Raw genomic sequence first — 13,048 nt, forward strand, 5'->3', positions numbered from 1 at the left:
GCAGCCACCATACATATTCTAATGCAGCCGTGAGGAAAGTAAAAAACTTGGAGAGGGAAATCAGGACTTTTGCTTTTAGACTGCAGGAGTAAAGGGACCATTATTCTTACCCAGCATAACGTAGCTGTCAACTGACAAAGCACCTGTCATGGCAAAGAGATTCATTCTCAGAGACCACAAACTTCAATCTTTAAATGACTCTTTTAGTTGCAAGTGTTTTCAGAAGATTACTGTGTAGGGTAAGGAAGCTTCATTTTGAAAAGACCTTTAATTGGTTGGTCCTCTATTTGCACATGTGTGTTTCTGAGCATCATTGCCTCCATCTTAATAATCATTGATCAATTTTCAAGCTGATCCATGTGTAGATGCCTCAAAGATTCTGTATCACAACAAAGCTCCAGGAAACTGATTTTTATTTTTATTGTTTTACCTAAAAGAATATTACAGTGTGATTATGATTCACATTTTAAGGACACAAGAAGTTAATCCACACTTGGACAGCATTCTCTTGTTTCTAGTGCAGCTCAGGCACATCATATCCTTCTGTTAAAAAGTGGGTCATGACCGCTGTTCAAGGTGCTGATATAGAGGTCTTCCAAGAAGTGGGAGCTGCCCATACTAATTACCATAGTTCATAATGATGAACAGAATTCTCACCGGCACTGTCTGAGGGTCAGTAAAAAATACTCCATTTAATTTCCATGCCATTGTTTCCATCTGCTCCTGTTGCTTTTTAACTGAGCCAGTTGTTGAGTCACACTACTGTGCCTTCACATTTTGTTTTGAAAGTTAATATTACTATGTATTTGTCTTTCTCAAATAATTAAATTTCCAGTAGATTGCATATACCTAATGTCTTCTTCCTGAAAACAGAAGATCATTTACGTGGTCTCATACTCACCATGTATTACACATTCATATGTGATAGTGGGGAGTATGAAAAGTCCCTTGTGGCATTGGTGTTTAGTAGCACTTTAGCACTTTATATCCTTTTACTCAAAGTCGTTTTGTCAAATATTTAAATTTCCCCAATATATATATTATTTGTCAAGTATAGCAAATGGTCTGCTTTTAGTTACACTTCTTTTCATATGGGTTAGAACTTTTCTTGTCTGTGTCATTTCAGAGGTTACTTTCATTTTGAAAAGATATTACCTATGAAATGTGAACTTGGTTTGGACAAGAAGAAAAAAAAAGGAAAGAGTAATAAAACCTCATGCTTTTAGGCTTGACAGATGCCATTATTTCAAAGTAGCTGTTAGCAGTGTGTCAACAAAGTGATGGATTAATGCTACAGGTAAAGAATTTGACATCTCAAATGTCTCCTTTAGCTTTAATGGTATCTATTTTCACTGCAAAAGGTAAAGTGCACGTTAGCAGCAGAGTAATTCTTGAACATTACATTAAAAGTTGATGGATTTGTACACTTAAAGGTACAGCATGTGTCTGTGAAAGTCCAAGGATGTGAGAAGTTGAGTCTCAGATAATGGATGGATGGATGGATGGATGGATGGGTGGATGGATGGGTGGGGACCAAATAGTCTGTAGTTGCTACTGAAGTGTGAAAAAAGTACTTGCCTATATAATGAAAAGATAAGTTTTAGATTGTTTTTTCTGAAAATTACACCTCAAACCCAAAGAGAAGATTGGAGACATTCAGTCTTTTTGAGTACTACATACTGGAACACAGCTGGAATTCTTTTCTTTTTTTTCATTCAGTTTTTGGCAACAGTAAATCCTGTAATTCGTGCTGCATTATCAATGATAAGCCCAGCTGCAGATATAGTTACAGTGAAAAGAAAGTGATGTATTTTTTTCCTGTTTGCTGTGTGACTTATCAGGGACTGTGGAATTTATCAGGGACAAAACCTTTTATTGATGTATTCAGAAGAATATTTATTGATTATTTTATTTAAAAAAGAGAAAGATTTTACACTTAAATAAACATTTTTGTCTTTATTTCACAGCTCCACCCACTCCCATTGCACCTCCTGAGCTTCTTTCTGTTGGTGCTACTTACCTCTGGATCAAACCCAATGCCAACAGCATCATTGGTGATGGGCCAATAATCCTGAAGGAAGTGGAGTACCGGACCACTTCAGGGAACTGGGTAGAGACCCATGTGGTTGACTCCCCTACATATAAACTGTGGCATCTGGACCCAGATGTAGAATATGAGATCAAGGTCCTGCTTTCCAGACCTGGAGAGGGAGGAACAGGACCCCCAGGTCCACCACTGGTAACCAGGACCAAATGTGCGGGTAAGTAAGCACTTGTTTTTTTCTTTGTTATTGCTTTAATTATTTGTTTAAGTATTTTCCCATTTATGTTGCCTTTTTACCTATTTCTCAATTATTTTTTAAAATTTAGATTTCATTTAGAAATCTCTCTTTGCAGTTGTTTGATTCTGTTTTGTCTTATTTCTGTTGGACAACTGTACTGTGATCCACTGATATACTCATCTCATTCATTAAGTAGAATCCTTGGGTAGCACTAATATAATAAGAATGATTTACTATGGTCTGCGTATGGTGACAGCATGACTTGGAGCCAGAGAGGTTAAAAAAAAGGCTGATGAGAAAGATAACAAAGAAGGAAAAAATGAGGAAAAAAAGTGTTTCCTTTTACGTCTTCTTGGGAAGAGAACGCAAATCAAAGCTGATGATAATTGACATGTTGAGAAGAATCCCCAGAGATGAAGAAATGTTGGAGTGCATGGTTTGCAGGGAAGAAGGTAGGAGAGGTTAGGTGGGGGCAATCATGGCCAATAATGAGTATCCCAGCGGGGGTGTAAGGACGCAATAAGTGGCAGTTCATTTGATAAAATGACAGCCCATCAGATCTCTGATGGCCTCTTATGTGTGTGTAGGTGTGTGTCTGTGTGTATGTGTTAAGTGTGTTCTTACTTAACAAGTAGGAAGCCATCATTCTCCATTCCAGCATTCTCTATGGACTTCTCTGTGTTTGCATTTTGCCATGCAACTAATTGTCTTTGTTCTATCCTGGCCTTTTGACCTCTTTTTTTTTTTTTTGCTTTCACTGTACTACTTTAGTCTTCTGATTTTCTGACACTATTCTTGCTTCCCTCTCTCTTTTGTTCTTAATTTCATTTTCCCACTTCTAACTTTTTTCAATCCTTTTCATTTCCTTTTCTCTGCAACGTTTTCCACTCTTTTGCCCTGACTTCATTTCCTCCTTGTCTTCCTTTCTCCCATTTTAGAGTTTTCTTCACCCTTTCTCCTTTTTCGTCACTTGGGTTTTACTTTATGGTGTCGTTTTTTGAAGTCTTCTTCCCTTCTGTCCTTTAATGTTTACTTCTTTTGTTTTTAACACTTTCCCCTTTTATTCATACCTCCCTCTTTCTTCTCTGCCATGTCCTTCTTCCTTCTGCCATTCTTTCTCAGTTGTTTTTCTCAAGGGCTTCATTTTATGAGAATTAGAGAGAACAAGACCAAGACAAAATGATGATGAAGAGTGAGAGGAGATCAAAAAGATGAAGGTGTTATTCTGTAAAGACAGTGTGTTCGATCTGGATCTAACCTTGCATTCAAAGAGGGGAGAGAGAGAAAGAGAAAATGCTTTAATAATGCTTTTACTTTTTTTTTGATGGAATATACATAGCTAGTGTGTGTGCCTTGGGGCATTTGTTGTTTATGCTACAAGTTCTGTCAAAACTTTGGAGCATTAACTTGGCAGATGCTTAAATTTAATTGGAATGGGAATTTCGTGTATTTGCGGTTGCTGTGTTATGTGTGAGTGAGAACGTGTGAACTCTACTGTGTGCATATCTTTCTGTGTTTGTGTGTGTGTGTGTGTGTCTGTGTTGTGTACATGCTTGTGTGTCTACCACAATGTGTTTGTGTTTGTGCATTTGTGGTCTTCGGTCCACCCCATGTTTTTTCTTTTTTCTTAACTCTGTGGTATCAGCAGGTGAAAATTATGTGTTAACACTACAGTCTCTGTTTTGGTCTCTCTCCCTGCTTCCTTGCTTTATCTATCTCTCACTTTCCATCTCTCACTCTTACTTTCTGTCTCCCATCTTGAAACACAAGTAGCTGGTGAGGCGCTGGGGTGTTATGGGCCCTACGCATAAATGTTTTCTCATAAAGAACTCATTGTGCAAATCTGCTAGCTAAATAGCTTACTAGCTGTGGAATATGAGCCTAACCAAGTTTTTAAACGAGGCATAGACCTTACCTTCTATCCTTCTATCTACACAGAAAATGCTTATGCAACGTAGCAGCCAGATTTTTTCAGGTTTGTGAATCCACAGCTACAATACTCAGTGATGATGCAGTGAGATAATTTTGCTAATATTAAATTACAAATTGAAGAGTGCTTTTACAAATTGATATATACAGCAGATGCCAGTTTGCACAGTTACTAGTAAAAATGTTAACTCTTTCTTTTGCTTTTGGATGTTGTAATAAATAAAATTCCCTACCTATACCAGTTAGAAAATGCACAACAGACAATTTTTATGCATGCCAGCGTGAAATTTACTCATCTAGTGGAAGAACAATTAGAAACAGCATAAGTTGCAATGAAATACAGAGTTACCAAAATGAATCATCTAATTTTAAAGTGAGTTTCACATGGTTGACAGTAGCAGCATAACAACAGCATGGCTGCAGTGGCTCCAGACATGCTCCCAATAGTATGGGACAAATTTGACTATCGTATGGAGGGGGACACAAGTTTTGTGTAAAATTTTATTTTCAGAAGATATTTAAAAATTTACCACAAGCTTCTATGTCTATTACTTAAAAAAAACCGAAACTATGGCCTTTTGAATTCAGATGATTCTTTTTGATACACCCTGTTTTGTTCTCCTGTATTATATCTTTTTTTCTAGCTGTTTATAGATTCTTATGTCACTTGGCTATAAATATAGTTCACATAGCTGCTCTAAATATGGGAGAAATAAATCTCCCCGAGGGACCAGGGGGCAAAGCAGTGAATGTTTACAATCTCTAAGTCCACCTATTATCTGGCTCTTTGAAATATCTTTGAAAAGAAAAAAATGAATGCATCAGTTTATGTTATAGTTCCTTATTTCAGTGTAGTGCCCAATGGGCATGCTAGTTATTTTGGAACATTAATCATAAAAGAAGTACATGTTACTATTTTTTTCTCCTGTGGATCAATACAAATTTTGTGAGGCAGTGAGTATTTTTGATAATGGTCTGTCTGTTTATTGTAATGAAGGAGCATATCACTCAGCAGTAAGAGTTGCTTGTGGATGTAATTATTTGGACAATAATGAAGTTCTGTGGCACAGAGGGATATAATATATGGACTTTGAAGTGAGTATGTGTTTTATTGACTTTTGTTGACAATAAGAATTGTAGAAAATGATTATTTTGCTTCTCTTTCCCTTTTACCATCCTTTACAAATCCAGCTCTAAACCTCTAATAGATCTGTATTCTTTCTTTGCCTTGGAGTACATCATCACACAGGTTATCTGAATTTCCTGGTCTCTACTGTGTTTATTCTTGTGCCCATAAAGATTCACCCTCAGCCCACCTATTGTCTACATACACACACATACACACCTGTCCTGTCTCAGACTTCCCGGTATGCACATCTGAAGCTCTCTGCCCTTTCGCAGACATGCACATACACGCTCTTCAAATTTTTATTTTGCTCAGACAAAACTTCAGATTGAACAGAGGCTCAAATCTCAGAACAGTTTGTCTGTGTGTACTTGCAGTGCATTTAGAAGTAGCCACTTGTTTTCAGCAGGTGTACAGCTGCGAGTTGAAAAGGGATAACTATTTCTCACGTAGGAATAAGATGAGGCACAAGAGGAATTGGAGACAGTGAGATAGGATTAGGTGGAAAAATGTTGCGTGTGAAATAAAAATAGCTGCAGTGAGACAGTGGGAAATCAACAAAGCGGGGGGGGGGAAAACAGAAACAAGAGAAAATGTGCTAAAGGATGAGAAGAGAGGGTGAGAGAAAAAAGAGTTAAAGGAAGAAAACAAGAAAAAAAGGATAATAAAAAAAATATGGAGCACAGAAGAAATGGAGTGGTGGAGAAGAAAGAGACAGAAGAAGGACGCAGTGTAAGGGAAAGAGAAGCCAGTGACGTGAAGTGAAATGGAACAGAGCCGGTGGTCACTCTTTTTGTGTTTGTGTGGAAAGCATAGTGGAAAGGAACATGTGTTTCTGGGCTAGTGGCGCAATGTTTAGCTGTCACAACCATTCATGGGGTGCTCCATGTGTGCTCATTTGTGTGTGTTGTGCGTGACAGGATTGAAACAGGCAGGCAGGACAGATGTTCAAGAACCTGCTGGCTGCTGGAATGCGTGTGTGTGTTTGTCGCCACACCTCCTGTGTTCACCTTTCTGTTCTTGTTATCATCTACAGCCATTCAAATTAGGCTTCACCAACAGACCTAATAATCACTTTAAAGTCATCCTCCTGGCATTTATTACACACCTGCAAAATGATGTCTTTTCATTAAAATTATATATTTTAGATTTTCCCACCACCATTAAAATACTTCCTTCATGGTTTCAAATGGCTTATGGGTAATTACACTTTTGTATTATTTGTGCAACCTCTCTACCTGCAGCCTGCCCCTCACTCTTCCTTTGCATCTCTAAATGGAGGCACAGTGCTGGTCCACGCAACCCAGGTATTTAACTGGTAAATCAGAGGGCAATAGGAAAGGGTTTAGTTGAACTTTTAATTAAGAAGTAGATGTGGATTACAAAAAAGAGGTGCTATAGGAGATGAGTTGTTTAAGGATGTTTGGAGAGTATGTTGCGATTCTATGAACATTATAGCCCTGGGATTGCTTGGTGACCTGTTTGTTGTGTATCTTGTCTCTTCCCCTTTAAAAGCCGGGATAGTTAAAAACAAAGAGATTTGATCCCTGAAGCAACTGATCACTCCATAAGTGCAGTAGATAATGTTATTCTGTTTCAGTTTTCAGTAAAATACCAAATGGCTAACTAATATGATGGGAATTATTCGAATCAAATAGGGTGAAGCTATTTATTGCACAGATGTTGCTACACAGATGGACTATTCCATAACAGTTATACCAGTGCAGATAAAGAAAACTGCTAACAATGAAAATACTAACGACCAATATTTCTCACATAAGCAAGTAGGAAAAGGAGCAGAATGGAGAAAAAACTGGAAGGCAACTTGAAAAACTGTCACAGACTCATAAAATTATGTCGAAGTTCCTGCAAAAACTACCCAAACATGACTCAGTAAAGTGACTCACTATTAACTGACAATCTGACAGGTTATGCCTGTTAAGTTAAGCCATATATAGGCGATGTCAGTGGAAAACAAAAGACTGTCAGACCAGAAACCTTAAATAATTCAGAAAAAAAATGACAAGGCAAACACACGCACGCACACACAAATATATATACATACATATAATTTGGACCAACTGGCATCACATTTTAGCCAGTTTTTTTAGCCAGTTTTAGCCAATTATATGTATATATACATACATATAATTTGGACCAACTGGCATCACATTTTAGCCCGATGGGTACCCTTTAATTTCATTTCACCAGTCTTCATAGTTTCAGGGTCTAAACCCAATAAAACAGCAAGTGAAAATGAAAACAGAAAGCATGTGAAAGCATAACTAATTAAAAGTGAACAGCAAGTGAAAGTAAAAATAATGAGCGAGTTACTAAAAAGTAGACCAAATACAAAGACGAAGCTCCTTCTTATGCACACTTATGGCGCTTTCCAGTAAAAGCATTTCCTTTGTCCAACTAGTATTGCTTGAACTTGTGCATCATGGCACCAACAGCAAAGAGCACTGTGTCTGACATGCTAGCGACTTTGACAAAACTGCAGCATTTGATACCCTGGGAAGGAGAACCGACTGGGTTCAGTGAGGACATGGCCTTGATCATGATTGATTTCATTGTGCACTCTCCACTACAACTTCTCCTGTCTTTCCTCTTTTTTCTTGGTCCTATTCCCCCATCTTCCTTATCATCATTCTTTATACATTTCAGGGCTTTCAAATGGTTCCTCAACTTTTTTCCATTTGGATAATTTGTTTTTATGCCTATAAATATATACCTTTTTCAATAAACCAAACTCAGAATAAGAGATGTTTCCTCACTCCTGCAGTGCTCTCTATAAGTGTGTATGACCTTCATAGTTTTGTGCTCTTGATCTGATTTCAAAATGAGCCTCTATCATTTCATTTCATCCCTGTTGATCTTTCTTACTTAAGTCAGTGACACTGCTTAGCTGCAGAGAGCCTGTCAACACACACAAACACACTCCTGACATTTTCTCTTCCCCTTACTCGTCGTTCATCTTTGTATCTCTGTCCTTTTCCCTCTCCTTTATCCTTCCCTGTTCCTCTGTCTTCTTGCCTCTACTCTTGCTTGAAATTCAAAGTTCCCAAGCATAAAATGTGAATATTGGCTGTGATCCTTGTCTCTATAAATATCAGCTTTTAACTTAAACATTACCTCTTCAAAGTGTAAGTGTATCCTCCTGTAGTCCCTTACTTATAAATTAATATTTTTTATGTGCGGCGATAATGTAAGTGTTGGCTAATTTGTTACCCAATACAGACGGACTTTTTATTCACCTACGGTCTTTAAATCTTCCCTTAGTATATTTTCTTTGCCTTTTACTCCCATACAATTTCCTTTCCGCGTCTCTTCTTTATAGAAGGCAGGTGCTAATGTGAATGTTGGCTAATATGCAGCACTCTATAAAGACTCAATTCATCTGAGGTTATATACTGCATCTGAGCATCTTCTTTCCTTTCCCCCTCTTGGCCGTTTCTTATAAAGTAGATCTTTATGTGAAGGATGGTAATGTGAGTGTTGGCTAATGTGTTACTCCATAAAAATGGATTTTTAATTCACCTGCTGGGTATATACTGATTTGGCTGACACCACTGCTCTATCATTTTGCCGAGCCAAGCAGTATAGATGCAGTTAAGAGAGTGCATCCGTTTTACATCAAACATTACCAGAATGAAACAGTTCAGAGCTCAGATTTTTGCAGGTGCACTGGTATCGAATCAAAGCCTGGATCCATATTTTTTGTGAAATAAGCACATTGTGCTGAAAAGGAAATGGAATGTCACAGATGTACGCTGCTCTTTTCAGCTACCAGCTGATGAGCTGTAGCCCTTAGTCAGGAGTGGATGTCATCAGAAGGTTCCTAGTGGCTGCCAAATCACTGGACATCTGCATGGAACTTTCAACTAGTCTCCTCTCACCTACAAATTGAGCACTTTATGCTTCCACCCCCATTTGCTGAGCCCAGTCTTTCTTCTCTTATTGCCCAGAGCATTCAGATGTTGCCAAATCAGCCTCTGCAATACAGCTATAAAAGCTGATATTTTAAACTTTTAGCAGTGTTTCTCTAATGACAGATAATACTCTTATGCATTATTATTCAGAAAAGCCACAGTGATGTTGAAGATGTGGCTTATAGCTTTTCTGTAGCGTTAACTCTCACCTCCAATGTTTAGTTCTGTGTGCCATCCCTGACTTGTTTTGCTTCTAATTAAGATAATTACATCCTTTTTATTGGCAATTTATCCATGGCTTCCCCTTTAATTTTACTTCTAAAGCCATCAAAAACAATGTGTATAGTATCCATCCATCCAGCCAGCCAGCCAGCCAATTCAGGTTCTTGGGGCGCTGGAGCCTTTTGCAGCTCTTACATGGTGAGAACCAGCATTTAGGGCTAACACAATGAGACAGACAACCATTCACATTCACACCTACGGGCAGAACATCCAAACTCCATACAGAAAGGCCCTGGTCAGATGGTGGAGGTTGGTTCGTAGGACCTTCCTTCTCTGAGGCAGTGGAGCTAACCATTTGAATAAATTTAACTAAGTCCTTGATTTATAATAATAATAATTTTATTATTTCTCAACCATTCAACGTTCTAGCATTTCCCTTAGTTGTTAATATGATGGTATCACACAAATGTATTTTAATAAACAATAATATCTTTAGAAAAATAGATGTTCTACAAGTATTACTATGTGTAAAGTGGCAAATACACTGTGTCAGTGTATAGCTGTATCATTAAAATTATATTGATAAATACATGGTTGTTTATTGCTAAAAAATTATTTTTAACAAACACATCCATCCCGTGTGCTTTAACACTTTGTAAGCCACAATGCCTCATTACCAAGTGTAAATGAGTTTGTAGGTGACATTTTTAAAATGTGCTTATGTAGAAAATTAGTATGACACTGGCATTTGAACTTTAATATTTAATTTCTGAAACTGCTGCAGTGAAACAATTTAGTTTTGCTGTTTAGAAAACTGTGCTATTCTGATACCACATTGAAGACTCATTTATTAGACTGGTTTTGCAAGACAAAATGCAAAGTGTGTTGAAGTGCTCTATAAAGTCTCCGTTGCCATATAAACTTATCACAATAATACTGACATGTTGATTTTAGAGTTTGATGCAGTTGAATGTATTTACAGTGGATGGCAGGTGCTTTTGAAATCAGACAGTAGACATATATTCCAAGTTTTAAAAATGTAACTGCCATTTTAATGAAACCGGTTTTCCACTTGCCTTTATTCTCATTGCTCTGTCTTTATTTGGCCTATTCCAGACCTTGTAAATGCTCTCTGACAAAACGCTAAAACAAGACAATCTTGAATCAGAACATGAGTTTTTCATCACAGTGCTACTTGATATGAAGGAGCCTTTCATATGTCAAGGAACTTGTCTCCACCATGCTATGAGAAATAGTAAGCATGGTAGTACAAAGTGACTGTTCCACTGGCAGTGGCTTCAGTCTGGTAGTCAAATGAAGGGTTTCCTGTGTTGCAGCACAGATGGAAGCCTCCTTTTTTATTAAGTATTGTACAAATGAGCCAGTTCTTTCTTACAGTGCTTGCTCAGTAGGAAGTAAATCATAATTTGCCTCCTGCTACTTTTAGACATAATATAATATAAATATGAGGCTATTAAAAATAGAAGTGAACACGGAAGCACATTTCTGTTTGTTATATTTCATGAAGATTGTCAATATTGTCATCGCTCGAGGCATGACTATGTTGTTACCTCAGGGAAGCAGTTAACCATTTAACCAACTCAGACCAAGGCCTCGTTCTGTGGATCTCTTTGCTTTTGTAGTTTTTCCTTTTCTTATCATGCTACTTTATGTAAAATTCCCTGTTCGTCTGTGTTTTTTTTTCAGGCCCTTTAGGTTTCCATAATGGCTTATTTCTTTATTACTTAATCTTTGAATGCCTGTCATGTCCTTGTCAGTTCTCCCCTCCTGTCATTTAAGGTCAGCGCACATGTGCGTTGGCTCTCTGCAATCTGACGTTCCCTCATTCATGCGCTGAGGCCGACAACCACCCACAGAGTGCCTTATACTTTCTTGTGAATTCCTCTTTTGAATTTCCTCTGATGTCTTGTCACCCTTTCAGCATAGTCTCTTTGTCACTGGTGTTACTTTTTTAATGCACTAAGTTGAAATCCTGCTTCCTTGAGTGCTCCTTTAAGCTAACTTAACCACGTCAGTTAGAATGACATGTACCACTTTTGTAGCATTCTCTCTCACTGAAACACATAGCATGGCTATTTCTTATGCTGGCTTTAGCTTTCATAGCATTAGTTAAATACAAATGGAAGTTTGTAAAATAAAATCATTTCCAGTATAAAATACCACGAAGAACACTTGCGGAAATGAGATTGCCTCTAAACTTCTGCACAAAGTTAAAAAATCTATTATACCTTTAATAAATCCAGTCCCACTGATATTACAGTAACTGGCCTAAACTGATGCATAAAAAAACTCTACTAAATTAAAATCAAAATTAAATTTTTTCTTAAAAATCATTAGACGTTAAATGACCTGACAAGCGCACTCTGCAGGGTAAATTGAAGCACATATCAGGAATATCCCCTGAGCGGGGATGCTGCCTTTCATTTAGCCCACATTTCAATTAGGAAATAATAAGGCATAAGGATATTAAATTTAAATCAGTGGCTATATTAAATGTACTCCTTAAGTGCTTCACAGTTTACATCCAATCTGAAAACGTTTTAGAAAACTAACAATGTTTCATACCCTGGATTTTGTTTTTTTTTTGTATCCACGTGTGTTTTTAGCATGTGTGTCTCAGAGCACTCAAGAGTTAGGATTGGAAAGAGATAGTTTAAGTTTTAATGCTGCTCAAGCAGATGATGCCTATCTTTTGTATTTCCCACAAGCACATAGACTGCATTTCTTTATTCTTTGAAACGATTTTTGTTTTTTATGTTCATGTACATGCATATCTTTGTGTCGTTCTTAGCGCACATACACACACTCACACAGGCAAATTATGTCCTGAGGTACATATAACATAATCCCATAAGGACATTATGAAGGCACAGCTGCATCTTCATAACTTGCCAGACTCTCTATTTAAGATAGAAAAGACTTCCAATTGTTGGGTTTAGACTCCCTCGACAGTCTACTCCATCTGCCTCATCTGCCACATCTAATTTGATAATGGCTGAGAAATTTCAGAAATTATCCACTTACTGTGTTAATGCACTACATAGATAGATAGTCGTTTCCTAATTCCTTTAAATTTGCTGTTTCTCTTGGTTTCTGAAGGGGTTGTAATTGAGTCTTAAAAAAATTCTAGGAGGAAGCAATCGAGGTTCAACATCTTGATCACTTGCTTTCAACTCACTGAGATGCCTCTGAGTAAGGCATATACATCCTTTTTATACCAACGACATTTTTAAGGAAATGGGGAATACTAAGACACGTTGTGCAGTGTTTCGATATTTGTTTTAAAAACGCATGTGCCCAAGACAATCTATTCTCACTTGTAGCTGTTTGCAGTCACACAGGCTGATAAGGGAATAAAATCACACGGTAATATGGGTGCTGTGAAAACATGTCAGGATATAAAACATTTTATATCTTATTTTAAATCTTATTAATCAGAAATGAATCTAAACCCAAAAAGCTGAGCCTAAAAGGAGAAATGTCTTTTATATTTAAAATGTTAATGTTGTGTTCATTGTACTCTTCCTACTGGAATA

At 37.4% G+C, this 13,048-nt stretch overlaps 1 protein-coding gene across 12 annotated transcripts in view; it reads left to right on the top strand.

Annotated features, from left to right (window-relative positions):
• ptprt (protein tyrosine phosphatase receptor type T) overlaps positions 1–13,048 on the top strand; it is a 304,970-nt gene that overhangs the window by 103,251 nt on the left and 188,671 nt on the right. For all 12 annotated transcript variants that reach the window (XM_063473709.1, XM_063473699.1, XM_063473701.1 and 9 more), the window contains exon 8: positions 1,968–2,261. In XM_063473709.1, the coding sequence (XP_063329779.1) occupies positions 1,968–2,261 (294 nt within the window). The remainder of the gene's footprint in view (positions 1–1,967; positions 2,262–13,048) is intronic.

This window comes from Pelmatolapia mariae, linkage group LG5 (genome assembly GCF_036321145.2).
Source record: "Pelmatolapia mariae isolate MD_Pm_ZW linkage group LG5, Pm_UMD_F_2, whole genome shotgun sequence".
Lineage (NCBI taxonomy): Eukaryota > Metazoa > Chordata > Actinopteri > Cichliformes > Cichlidae > Pelmatolapia > Pelmatolapia mariae.